The sequence below is a fragment of the Protopterus annectens genome, chromosome 2.part0, assembly GCF_019279795.1.
Source record: "Protopterus annectens isolate FY-2018-M chromosome 2.part0, PAN1.0, whole genome shotgun sequence".
Lineage (NCBI taxonomy): Eukaryota > Metazoa > Chordata > Ceratodontiformes > Protopteridae > Protopterus > Protopterus annectens.
In genome coordinates this window covers 606,020,525-606,035,813 of record NC_056728.1, presented here as the reverse complement: position 1 = coordinate 606,035,813, position 15,289 = coordinate 606,020,525, and the positions used below count along the sequence as shown (strand labels likewise).

At 36.5% G+C, this 15,289-nt stretch overlaps 1 protein-coding gene across 1 annotated transcript in view; it reads left to right on the top strand.

Annotated features, from left to right (window-relative positions):
• The window catches only part of LOC122792759 (phospholipid-transporting ATPase ABCA1-like), a 2,266,772-nt gene that overhangs the window by 1,552,758 nt on the left and 698,725 nt on the right, over window positions 1-15,289 (top strand). Inside the window, exon 30 of the mRNA XM_044060333.1 lies at window positions 10,491-10,680. Within this exon, the coding sequence (XP_043916268.1) occupies window positions 10,491-10,680 (190 nt within the window). The remainder of the gene's footprint in view (window positions 1-10,490; window positions 10,681-15,289) is intronic.

The following is a 15,289-nucleotide window of genomic DNA, read 5'->3' as shown; positions in this document are numbered from 1 at the left end:
TATTCAGCCAGCTGTGTAGCACTTCCAATTACCACTGTCATGGCAACCCCCTACTATAAGTCCCTACATGATGTTGGAATGGTCCTTTTACCTTTCCTGTATGGTGGACATCTTTCCTGTGTGTGGGTAGCAGTGTTACAGACAGCAGGTAGCAATACCTCTTACAAGAGGACTTGGACACTCAGGCCAGGAAAATATTTGTATGAAGTTCGAGAACAACAGAGTACTGTTGTTGTATGCATTATATAGCACCAGTGTTACAGGGTTTGTGTGCACATACTAGTTTAACATGGACTGCAGTCTGTCTGCATAGCTCTCAACTGTGTGCTGATCCTCTTGATGGCCAGAGGTGTGCATGCTATGTTATGCCTGTCCACCACTCAGGTCTTGTGTCAGATATATCACTGGCTGTGTGTGTGTTGACTGTTATCAGTACATGACTACATCCATTTGTGTTTCTGACTTCACATTCCTGACTAAGGGTACATTGCAGACTATCCTGTAATACCAGCAACTTGCTTAGTGTATGACAACACTATTTCACATATGGGCCTGTGTTCCAGCCTCTGTCCTCCACCTACATACCAGGCTTTGTCCATATGACAGCATAGGTTATGTAGTGGTCTGTGAGTATGTCATGCTGCCATTCCTGCCATCATTCCACTGCTGTTGTGGCCCAACACATATTGTAGGGGTGGGTCCATATATGTGCGACCTTCATCTGCACAATTCATGTTTGCCCTTATGCAGTCCAGAGGCCCGTGTATGTAACAGTGGTTTATGGCCCTGTATGTCAGTCTGTGGGGGGGGGGGGAATGCACCATAACTAACCTAGGCTGTTACAACATGTGAGTGGTATCAAGGGCAAGGTGCCTTAAGGTACATACAATTCACTTTGAGTAAATTCAGGCCTACTGCTTCCTGCCATACATGCAGTTCTGTTTGCCAGTGTGATTGTGATGGGTTCAGTTATGCCTTGCTATGTAACAGATGCATTCCATTGTGTCAACTGAGGTCTTAAGCCCCTAGGGATTGTATACAGAGTGTAGATAGAGGCTGCTGGGCTATACATCTGCATTACTTACTGTTGATTGATTGTTATCCCGTAGCCCATTCTGTCTTTACAGTTCTACTACTTGAAGGCCTTGGCCTGGACAGCAACATATGTAATGCTTTCCAGAATACTGTATTAATTTATCTCTTTGACAGTTGCATTAGTCTGTTTATATGTATTTCAGAGTCTACACAGCTATATGACATGGCATATACAACTGTCATAGTACACAAATAAAGCTTTCTCATGTATGCCAACCTGTGTATGGTGTTATATTCTTTGACCTCTCTGTGGGTATATGTTTCAGGCAACATTTGTCTTTTGTATGGGTGACTCATACAGTGTCCAGTTGGTAAGGTGGCAACTGTAGGCATACTGGCTGCTCTGTATGGTGTGCACCCCCTACATATGTATCTTCCTATACATATCTCTGTGTGTGTATGTGTAGTTACATATATATATATATATATATATATATATATATATAAATGTATCTGCATATACATGTCTGTGCATATATATATATATATATATATATATATATTAGGAATGTTTATTGCTTCCACATTGTACATTCCCTATGGTAGCCAGACTGTACTGCATGGTATATTATTGACACCAGCCTGACATCAAACAGGTGGGATGGATTACTGTTAACATCTTGTGCCCATGTTGTGTCAGGTCCTGGTTAAGGGATTTGCAACAGTTGGTAGTGTATTGCAGGGCAGACCTGTTTGGCTGTGGGGGGGGGGTAACAATACGTACAAGCCATATGTTGCTTGGGCCCCCTCACCCCCATTAATGGTGCATGTGGTCATATAGGTATTTATGTTCTCTTTTATATCTATAGATATATATCTGCATATACATATATATATATATATATATATATATATATATATACTTACATATATATATATATATATATGTAGACATATATATCTATAGATGTATGCATATTATATATATATATATATATATATATATATATATATATATATATATATATATATATATTTATATATATGTTGTGTCTTTAGGCTTTTCCCAGTTAGGGGTCGCCACAGCATAACTCCGGTCCGCTAATGATTGGAAGTAGATTTTTATGTGCCGAGTTGCCAGGCCTGACGCACAACCTTCAACGAAGGTACGCCCATTCACGCATGTCTCCACACAGAAGCCAACAGGACAACGTCTTACTGTGAGGTGAAAATGCTACAGCAGCACCACCACCGCAGTTTTTATATATATATATATATATATATATATATATATATATATATATATATATATGTAGATATGTATATATATCTATATATATTTATATATATATATATATATATATATATATATATATATATATATATATGTCAATATATATATATATATGTCAATATATATAGATATGTATATATCTATTTAGGTATGAATATATATACACACACACATACATCTACATGTATAAATACATTTCCTGTACTGTTGAATGACTGTACTCGATGATATGTTTGTGAAAACATCAGGGTTATGTATATCTGACATGGCTTAGTGGTAAATCACTTTGGCTATGATGTGCAGGGTCCTGGGCTCGAGCCTTGCAGAAGCTGTTTATTTTGTTGCTGGGCAGAACAAGGGCCATTGGATACAGAGTGATTAAAGCACTTTTAAGCAGTTGTAAGCGGGTTTGCATGGGTTTGGGTGGAGGTAAGCACTTCTAACTTCCAGTTACAGTTTCTTATACTGATTTAGCTTCTCAATTGCTTAACCTGTGTAGGTTTTGCCTATCTCCAAACAAACAAGCTTAAACCCGCTTACTGCTACTTTAAAGTGCTTACTCCCGCTTACCCCAGAAATGAAAATGGGTTGATAGGAAAGTGGTGAAAAAGAGGCACAAAGAGGGAAACACAGTAGGGAAAATAGCTACACTGAATTTGAGGATAGATTTGAACACTCAATCCCCTGAGAGAGGGTTGAGGACAACAGTAATATGTTGTGAAGCCAATTAGACCAGATTACATGTGTCCAGTGGACATGTGTGCGAAATGGGCAGCTATGTATGGGGTGAGATTTTTTTTGGGTACAGATTGCCCTTTTACTATTTTTTCAGGTGAGAGTGGGATGTTGGGGAGGGATAGTAGGTATATTTGAGGAAGTAAGTTGGGTAGGTTAACAGACAAAACAAACAAGATGCGTACAGGGGCAGTATATGACACATGTGGGGGTAAACACCTTGATGGGGAGGGGTGCTGGGAATTCGGAAGGCCATGAGCCCCTTAATGGAAACAGTGGGATTGAGGTCCCCACCCATGGGCAGTCACCACTGCACCTTCACAGCCCCGAAGGTGGCTGTGATGGAGGCTGAGTCAGAGAGCCAGGCCAACCCTCTAGTCATGATACATGGCCCTCACGTTGGCATAGCAGATCTACGACCTTCAAGAGTCGCTCGCTATGCACCATGACCCAGACCTGGTGACGGGTGACAGGTTCCTGTCCGCACCCACTCCCAGGGGGGGAGCGAGCCCCATCCCCTAAGGCGGTTCCACTCGAAGGTGATACAGGACCAACGGATGAGGAGGTCCCGGGTTGGGCCCCAGATGTGCTGGCGCCTGGTGCCACATTCCCATACGTGCTATGTTGTTTATGTTTTATTAACATATGTGGGTTAGTAATAGTCAACACATTCCAGGATTAGGTATAACAGTATGCATAGATATTCCCATTAACCCAGACACCAGATATGGAACAGTTGCATAGCAAACAGAACACATGCATATATGGGACCACAGTGGTAAGTACAACAGCATGCAGGTACATTGATGGCACCATGCCACCAATGTGGGAGTATTTCAACATAGCACATAGATAGAAACAGATTTAAATAATTATAGAACAATAGGACATATGTCCCAACATTACAGTTAAGTCAGCACATACCAATTGAGTTGGGTATTTAGTTTATGTTGTAGATATGGTGGGGGGAGAGAAAGATGTCAATTAACAACTAGTATATTCCTGTAGTTCACATTAATTTCCTAGTCAATGCTGTTATCTGTACCTTACAAGTATTATTACACTACCCTATTGCCTTACTTTGGACAGTGGTATGACTTTCGACAACATATACATGAACCTGGTTTTACCTGCTGTATACACCTCTTACCTGGTATACCTATGGAGGAATTGTTGGTTAACACTAACTAACTGTTTCTATACATACTCCCAGATTCCAGGTTGATGTTTTGCATATACCTGTCCATCTCTTTTTGAACAGACTCTGGGCCTGTCTTGACCACATGCAGGTGAACCAGGACATATTTTGACTATTGCCCTCTTAAACCTTTAGTGACTTACAGTACTCTTATACAGGATTTCCTAGACAGTTATATTATGTAGCACAGTGTGGGTGACAGTGATGAGTAATACCTTGTTATTCAGAGCAACTGCAACAATAACAATGCCATACAATATCAGAGTACACAGTACCAGTACAGGGTATCAATCCTTTATTTCTAGGCACAGTGTTCATATCTGACGGACCTGTGGGAGCAATGTTTGTTTGCGCTACCTGAATGTTGCCACACAAATTACCAGATTCCACATTAGTATTATGCACATACATCTCACTCTGTTACTGTACACACTCTGGTCACAGCTTGACAACATTGGGGTGTAGATGGGACATACTTGGCTTATTACTCTCATAACATTTTGGGGGGTTGCTTGAGTGACAGGTTTGTTCAGTTGTATTTCTTGTTTTCTGCCTAAATGTCTGGGATCATCCCACTGATTTCCCAGGGGGACAGGGTTTCAGGCAGCAGATATGAGCCAAGTTACTGGACATTCTAGACATATCTGTACGGTTGTGTGGGGTATGATTCTGTATGCAGCCTACTACCACTCCCAGGATTTGAACCATGGCTGTGTGTGATAAAAATACAACAGTTCACTTCTCAGTTGCATGTGCTGCTTTGGATTTTGTTGTCTGTCTTTTCACTGTTTTCTGTCTATGTCTCTCTCAGTTGTACTATATGACCTCTTGGGATTACAACAGTCATATACAGACATTCCTACACATTTTATTTATGTTGCACAGTGTGCGTAACAGTGCTTAATACCACAGTACTTTTATGTGATTACAACTCTACATTACCATATGATACCAGAGTAAACACATGCAGTCCAGCAGTTAGACCTTTATTGTCAGGCTATTATGCTTTTATTTACATACGACCTATGTGAGACTCTTCCTGCCATATTCTCTGCTGTATGCAGTACATGCCTTAAACAATACAGGTTTTATACAGGCAATTAACTTACTACTACTTTTAGATTTATTTCCTGTGACAGTACATGCCAGAGTATTACTAACCTGCCTAGCATTGCAACTGCTCCAAGCGACATCCATGGGCCTCCTGGTTCGCAGCCTGCTCACTTGCCACTGTGAAGGACATAAGAGGAATATTTAGCCATACCCATCCATAATATACATGAGTGGGCAATTATTAAACATGTAGTGGAGTGATACTTACACACAGCTGGGACCTTCCCTGTTCTCCTAGCCTCTTGGATCCACTGATCCAAGAGATCCCCCTTTTGCTGTTTCAGGTCAGCATAGTGATGCCTGACCTGCTCACCAGTTTGGTGTATGCCAGTGGCACTGGTGAGGTCACGGGTGACACTGTCTCAGGCTTCCGCCTTGTATTGGGAACCCTGGTACTGGCCCTGCAGAAGTCTCTGGTCATGGTCTTTCACAAGGAGTCCTGCTATGACTCTGGACTCCTGGATGCCCCAGCACTGCACCCTAAAGTGCACACCCTCTCCCATTCCAGACATAGTGCCTACAAGGGGAAACTACAACCAGTTATGAGATTTATTCCTGCCTGTTGGGTTTAAATATGGCTGATTTCCTGCACTTTGCTGTGACTGGACGGTTTTCAAAAGGCTAAGCTATGGGTAAACCTGCTTACCTAAGGTTGAGATTGCTTAAAGGGGTATACCAATGGGCAAATTGAATTAGCTGGCTTACACATTGCTTACACCTAGTAAGCTGGGCTGTGCAATGTTTAGCATTGCTTAATTTTTAATTTGCATATGATTTGCTGTTTGGCATTGATTTATTATTAATTACATGTTATATATGTGTTTGGTATCCATGATTCATGTGTACATACACTGTATGGGGTCCTTGTGTTTATTATAGGATCTCAACACTTTATTACAATGACACCTCACATCTGGATTTAATGCAGTACTCCAGTTGACATATTTATGTTATGTAGTAGGTTATACAATATAATAATGTATATAGATTCCTTTCACATGTTCAGTTTGAATTTCCTGTAGTGAGGATCTGTTTGGTGATACCTCAATCGTATGTACTGCTGTGATGGCTTTGTGGTTAACTACTGTGACTGTAGAGTACAGGGTCCTGTGTTCAAGACCTGCAAAAGCTGTTTATTTTGTTTCTGGCCAGAATAGCGGCTGTTGCATATAGAGTGATTAAGGCACTTTTAAGCAATTGTAAGTGGACTTGCGTGAGTTTGCGCGAGGGTAAGCTATGCTAACCTTTGGTGAAATATGCGTACAGAGAGTTAGCTTCACTATTGCTTAACCTGTGTGCACATTGCTTACCCCCACACAAATGGGCTTAAACTCACTTACTACTGCTTAAATATGCTTACTCTCATTTACTACTGCTTAATAGTGCTTACACTTGCTTACTAGTGCTTACTCCCACTTACCACCGCACTAATTTAGATAGTAATGTCTAATAGTTCTCGGGAAGGTGGTGGATTTGGAAACTGTATGGAGTTATCATTCATTACACATTTTACCTTCCATTTGTATCCCTGATTCCTGTGTACATATACTGCATGGGGCACTTGAGATTATCTGTGGACTTTGCAACATTATGACAGTGACACCTCACATCTGCATTTAATGCAATACTCCATTTCACAAATATATGTTATTTAGTAGGTTATGCAACTAAAAATATTGGTCATAAAATTATTTGACATGGAAAATGGAATGTACTGGAGTGAAATGACTGCTCGTAAGGTGAATGCTCTGCCCACTACACTAGTGCTGTACTGCTTCATTTGCATATATCTTGCTTTTTATCCTCTTGTGCCATTTAAGCTGCATTAACTGTAGCTAAGCAATGGGCAAATCTGTGCACCTCTGGTTACATTTCATCTGTTTCATAAAAAAAAAAAAAATCTTTATATTTATTGTTTTAACTATTGCTCTTGTACATGTGGGGGGATGTTGCTGGGGGTATGCAAACATCTATGAGTGGTCTCGCTCATTCTTTTATTACTACTCTGCTGTTCTTCAGTGCAGGAGTGTGTATATTATGACAGCTCTGCTCTCAGAAACGCCCCCTATACTCTTACATGCTTCGTGTAAGATTAGGAGCTCAGGCAGCGTGCCTTCATTAATATGCATGGCGCACTGCTGTCCTGCTCCTAAACAGCCGCTTCCGTGCAGGACTAAGCTAGTCCTGCACAGAAGGATAGTAAATCCGGGGGAAAGACTATTTAGGAGTGGCCCACAGTGTCACCAAGTAAGTATGCAAGTACTCTCAGAGCTTAAATATGTCTCACAGATAGCCACAATAGTAGGTTTAAATATATTTAACAATAAACAGTAAAAGAACAAGAAAATACTCAGTAAGTAATCAGTTACATCAGAGTTCAAAATCGCAAGAAATATTTAAAACAACATTGCAGGACAGCCTCAAATAAATAAAGAAAACATCTAAGCTATACTTTACTTTATTCTTATCTGACTCTAAAAGAGTTACTATGCCCTAAAAAACCTCCTTACAGCAAGGCAAGTGCAGAAGGTGTTGATGAGTGGATGTTGTCCGTTCAAAGACAAATACAAAATGTACAGTCTTGCTCTCAGAGAGTTCTTAAATTAATATCAAATATTACTGCTGTGTTAGCTTGGGTGACATCACTTTTTGTCACCTAACTTTACTTACCAAGCTACCCCTATTGTCAAAAAGTACAAGCATTTTTAGCATCTCCCTGTGAAAAAAATATGTATCTCTCAGATGTTTGCAGATCCTGGAAGTCATAAAACAATAAAACACTTCTACATCTCCAACATAGTAATTACTTCTGTTTCATGACAATACAAAAAGCTTCTAGCTCTAGATGTTGTGTCTGCTACTGCACTGAAACTGAAAGATAACTTGTATAGCACAATTGTAAAACAATTTCATTTCCACTTATTTTCTTGATGTTTTGCAAGTTAACCCTCTGTGTTCTACTTTCCACTATTAAACATATACACATTTACATGATTGCAATAGTTTATATACATTTCTGTTCTAAGCCAGCAGGGCATGCTGTGGTTACATTTTACCTCAGTACATAATATGCAGTTCTGTATAAATCATATTAATAGTCACAAATTACATAGAATTATTTATGAAATTCCAGACAACTGGGCTGTCAGTATTTCCCTATGTCACAGCATCAAATAGCTTAGACATATGACAACACAAGTATATTTATATATGTAGCTATATCACTAAGATGGTCAGCCCGGTTTCTTTTGGAATAAAGTGAATACAGTTAATGTACTTGTCAGACATCATATAATCAGTAAGAATAACTTGTAATAGTTTTCATCAGCTGGGCAATTGAAGAACACCCTCATCACTTCTACTACGACCCTGTGTTCTCATCTGCTGCTTCTCACTCATATTTACTACTAAAATGAATTGACATTTCTTTTTCTACTTTGTTAATAATATTTAACAAACACGTATAACAAAGTTCAAACAATTAATGGTACAAAGCCTGACTGCTGTACACAAAATTGGGACTCTGTAGTAGTTTAATAAGCACTTTCATTCCCTTTATTTCACTCAACAGAACTTCATCAGATAATAACATCTGACGTACATCCTTCCTTTTATAATAACTCTGATTGACAACAACCAATAAATTATATCCAATAATATAGTTTCATAAGTGTAAAAGGCGATACAAAACAAATGAAATAAAATAAAATGAAGCAAAATTCTTTCCAAGCAATTAATAAACTGGTCACAGAACAGTTATGCTAAAACCCCATTGTATAACCCTCATTCCCTTTATTTCACTCAACAGAACATCATCAGATAATAACATCTGACATACATCCTTCCTTTTATATCAACTTTGATTGACAACAACCAATAAATGTCATCCAATAATATAGTTTCACAGGTGTAAAAGGCAATACAAAACAAATGAATTAAAATAAAATAAAATGAAACAAAATTCTTTGCAAGCAATTAATAAACCAGTCACATAACACAGTTATGCTAAAACCCCATTGTATAACCCTGAAGTGCTTAAAAATGTTTGAATATAAACCTATATACAAATGGTTTAATAGTTTAATATTCCCAGTCACACAGTAATTCATTCTGTGATATAATACTGTAATATAGTAATACAGTACAATAATATAATACTATAATATAATACACACCTTTTATACTATTTTTTTAATTAAACAACCATTCTAGACCTTGTCCACTTTTAAGGACAACAAACTTCTAATAGATATCCTATCATTTATCCCCGGGAAGTGTGGAGCATTAAGTAACATTTGTCATTGTGTTTCTTTATATTCTAAAAAACTAGACCAATTCCCTTCAAGTTCCTGTCTGACAACTTTTTCCAAAACACAGAAAGCAAATTTCTTAAAGTTTTGGCATGTCACACAGTCCGTTTGACTTGTTGTGATTTTTTATTGCATAAATGAGCTGGTATATCCTTTTCCTCAGTTGGTTTTCCATTTTACCTATGTAAAAGGCAGTATGTGTCAGGCACAAGGCCACATATATCACCCCCTTGGTGTTACAATTATACTTTCCCTGTATTGGTAATACCCTGTCAAATCTACTGATAATGCTCATAGTAGAAGGAAATGTATTCATCAAGAGAGTGAAAACAGATTGAAATAGATTTCATGGAAAATAATTGAATTACTCAGAACCACAATTAAGCAAGTAAGTAATGCACATAATCATTGTCAAAATGAATCTGCATAATGTTATTAGTTAACAGCTTTATTGCCTGAACAGAATCATAATTATGAATGTGAATATTAACTAATAAATGGTGAATAACTGTCAACAGTTGAGAACAAAAAATGCCAAATTAAGATATGTATTTAGAGGTTTCAGTTGATATGTACTTAAAACATACATTGTGTGTTCATACTTTGATTAAGATTGCTGGTGTGAAACATTCAATATCTATGATAAAACAACTTAAATGCTTCTCTATTGTTATAATAAAGCATTTGTGAAATGGATTTGGGAGCCTTTGAAAGAAAGAAAGCATTACCTATATTTTTGAGTCGTTAAACATATGTATATGATGCTCAGAATTTCTCAATAATGTTTTCACTTTTTTATGCTCAGGAATCTTCCATGTGCCACCAATGGCAGTGACTGGTACACTCCTGATGTGTCTGATGATATCTTGCATATCTTTGAGACTGGAAACTGGAGTATGGCAAATCCTTCCCCTTCCTGTCAGTGTAGCACACCAAGCAGAACAATTATGTTGCCAGACTGCCCTGCTGGGGCAGGAGGGCTGCCACCACAAGAGGTATGTATTTTTTCACTAAATAAGAGTATGGTGGGGAGGAGGTAGAGCTCATATAGACTTTAGGTAACAGAGGATAACTTTTCTACTTTTGCCTTGTATACTACCTGTTCTTTTCTTTTTATGCTTAGAACACTAAGACAAATTCCTCTACTTTTAAGAAAAGTCATTGCAAATGCAACTAAAATGGCTAATGTATATGTACCCAAAGCACAGAATATCAGTGGTTAGCAGCTGTAAGAATAACATGATCAATGAGGTAAAAATTGAATTTTTTTGTACATTTCCTGAGACACCGTCAACCTAGAAATCCACACTGAAGGATTGTAACTGTTGATGTGAAAGATGTGAATATACTGAGGGAATTTAAAGGCAAATACTACCCTGACAGAGGTATTAAATGCTGCAGTTGTGTACTTTAGGCCCCAGGAAGTTTTCAAACCATGGGCCACAACACATTTGTTGTTGTTGTTGCGGCCACACACAAATATCTTCTTTTAGATTCACTTTTTTTCAGATTGTTTAAATGTATACTACCTTACCAGATTGTTTTAAATTACAATTATTGATTAGTGAAGCACACTTTGTATGTATTTGTTTTAAATGTGAATAGTTTTAAAGATTTTTTTCCAGCAAGAAGTGAAACAAGTGTACTAACCAACAAAGAAAAGTACTCATTAGAAAACTTTGTAACCAAAAAAACTAAATATTGAAGTAGTGGCATGATCCACCAATGTCAGTACTCATCAATTGTTGCCACTTGCTGTTTATACCTTAAAAATCCTAATGTGATAAAATATTCATAGAAAAGCATTTTAATGTAATTTACACAAATGCACAGTAGACTTGCAAAGCCGGATTAATGACTGCTTAACTAGATCATGACAGCAGAGTTAGTCATAAACAACCCCCATACCTAGCAACTAATCCCATTGGTGACAGCATGCAGTTCATGTATTTGATTATGGGGAAATAAATTAATAAGTATGTACACAATCATGTAGTTAAGTTTGGTTCACACAAATACACAGTGGCCACAATAAAGTATTCCAATTTATTTTACACAAATGCATACTAGTCCTGCAAAGCCAGATTACTTAAACTGAGCAAACACCAAAGGTGTAAGTTACTTTCAGCCAAAGACAGCCCCCTTCCAGCCATTATTGCCCCTTTACTGTGTACACATTATCTGGCTTTAATGAAAAATTATAGCCCTGACAGTCTTAGTGGAATAATAAGGGACAACAGCGCAAAATTTCAATTTTAAATATTAGTCTTATATAAAGCTGCTAGAAATAGTTTTTGCATTAAAATGTATTTTCTGAAGGATATGAAGTCCAAAAATCAAATACATTATTTAGTGAATATAATCATTTCTAGTTTGCCAAAAAACAAAGAGTCTAAAAGGAATATGCCAAAAATATGAGTCAAATTAATATTGTTCTGTGAAATCTGGGACAATTTCAAATTCATTTTACACAGCAGCCAGTCAGTAAAGTATTTCAACTTATTTCACACAAATTCCCACTAGTGCTGCAAAGCCAGACTGTTTAAACATTGCAAATAACAACAGGCAAGATTACTTTCATTCAGAAATAGCACCTACCTACTCCCAATAATTATAACTGATTGTGACAAAAATAATAATCGCTCAACCTCTCAGCACAAGAATCAGGGAGAAAGCCACAAAGTAACAAGGAACAAAGGCCAAAAATTGGGATATTATTTTTTTAATATTGCCCTCAAAAATTTAGAAAGTTGTTAGAATAACAGTTTTACATTGGCATTTATTTTATGAAAAACATGAAGTCTGAAACACAAAAGTCTCTCAATATTTTGTGACTGCATTTCCCAACAAATTGCTGTAAAACCACAAATAATAAGGGAACATCATTGGCATTCTGTGATTTATTTTTGTTCACACAAAGCCAAAAAGCAAAATATTTAAAACTGTTTCACACAGAAGTGCACTAGCCCTGTAAAACAAGAAAATAGCATAAGCTACTTTCATCCATAGCTAACTTTCCACCCAACAGTTGTATAATAAATTTTAACTTTATAAAAGTAACCTTTAAAGTAAAGCTTCACACAAAACCCATTAGTCCTGCAAAGCCTGACCAGAGTAATTTTAACAAATCACAGCAGTCAGTCATGCCTCTTCCACATACAACCTTCATAATATGGCCAGCAATTATAGTTGCATTGTTATTTATGCACATATCTTAGGTAAGCAACCCTTTAGTGCATTCCTGAGTGCTCTTGTAAAGATAAGAAGGAATGACATTCCCTGAGCAAAATAAGATGATGATAATAACGATAATAATAATAATAATAATAATAATAATAATAACAATGATAATAATAATAATAATAATAATAACAATAACAACAGTTTGGCAGCTACTCATAGATGCTTGCAGCAAAAGGCTGTTTCTCTTATATTCCATCTCATTTATTATTCCACATAGCATTTTTTTTCCTACATACAGTACAAATTCATAAGGCATGAGGTAGCATCTCTATTTTCTTGCTGTACCAACAGATTTGGTTAATGTAACCACAGGAGTAGAAAACCCCAAAAAAACAATGGTTGCCTTATTTATCTTGTGTAAAGGAAGGAGAAGAAGACAGAGTGTACTCAAGCACATTTATAGAAAAATCTCTTTTTGTTTTGGTAACAAATCAGCAACTCTTTGAAGTATTTCTCCTTGTTCTGTATTAAAGCATGGTTCCATTTTTTGGTCACATACAGTAACCATGAATCGAATGTTATCTGTCCAGTGAGTGAATAGATTTTAGGATGTTCTGACCTGCTATCATGGCAGGGTCTATATTATATTCTCGAAAGCTGACATTATTGAATCTGACATTTTTAGCACAAGAATATCGAATGCTCAGAATGTCGAGCGTGTAAGTGGAAATCTCCATAAGGGGAGATTTCCATTTACTACAATGTAGTGCGGTCTCGGAGTTTGTATATTTAAGTAGCTGGGGATGTGGGGGGGCACAGGGGGCTTATTCTCCAGCAACACAACAGGAAGCAAAGCAAAAATGGAGACCAATCTTCTATTTGTTTTTATTCTGTTCTTCTATTCTATTCTGTTTGTTTTCATGAATCAGAGCAATAAAATCACTTTATCTACGTCGGTATTCTTTTTTTTTTTTACTTTTTTATTGATTTTCATGAAAAAAAATAATACAAGAAATATGATATATAAATATGCACAATATATGTCTTAAAAATATCATAACATGGAACAATAACTATTTACAATGTCCATAACAGATATAATGTCATTGTTGTGATTACATTTTATCTAGTAGTTTTTCAAGCTTTAACTAAGTTAATTTCTTATGTGTTATCTTAGTAGTTCTTTCTGAAATAGTTTGCAACCCTATTACATACAAGTTTAGCTAATAGTAAAAAATCTGTAAATTATAGGATTTTTTTACACTTCCAATTTGACGTAATAATTTTTGTTGCAATTGCAAACAAGGAACAAAGAAGATGCACCTATATTTTGGGGATATGTGTTGGTAGCAGTGCACTGAACAGTAATAATGAGTCAGATACTTCACACTTGTCTGACCACAATGCTTTTATGAAATATTTTAACTCTATCCAGAATGGAGTTACTATTTTACATGTAAGAAACATGTGTACCCAATCTACACAAAGTATTTCCTCACATCTCCAACATTTATTAAGATTATTTTTTTATATCAAGTCCATCTTATGTGGGGTAATAAAGCTCCTACGGCTGTATTTCCAAGTGAAGACTTTCCAAGAAGGGTATGACATTGTGCTATTAATTGATTTAAGTACTAATTCTTTATCACTATCTGAAAAATGGATTTGTTTATTCTCTCTGTGAAATTCCATAAGGAGTCCTCTGGGATATGCATATTGGTTCTTAACGATTTATATATTCTTGACAATGATAGAATATTATTAACGTGCAAAGTGTTTATTTCACAAAGAAAAGAAAGTATTTTAGCTAAAGGTGTTGAGCTGGTGATATGACATATTTTGAATTCATTAACTATGTATTCCCTAAATATTTGTATGTTCAACCAGTTGTTGTGCTTTATGTTATACCTGGCCATAAGAGAACATGGTTCATGGATATTATTATTGCAGAGGAACTGATGCCAGAAAATTAAGCCATTTTCTTCCATTACTTTTATTTTAGATATGTTGAAAGAGTCCAAACATGTCTTTGTGTATGCTATGGGAAATATTAAAATATTAAGCTTTTTGTCATATGATTTTTATTATCTTTTTAAAATTATCTAATATATAATTAGTGAAAAGAGATTTTTTTTATTCTTATTGGTATTGTAGAAATGTACTTTGACAACAAGGAAGATATTTTTATTTTCTGAGAACATATTATTGTCAATATTTGTGTCTATGTCAGATAATAAGGTAGTTACATGGAGATTTTTGGAGTTTAACCATTGGCTAATCACATTAACTATGGTTGATTCCGCATAAAGTTCTAAATTTGGGAATGCTGTTCCCTCACCTTTCCAGCTTCTGTAGTGCCAAGCATGGCTGATTCTTGGCTTTTGAGGAAACCATAGGAAATTTGTTAACATAGAATTTAGT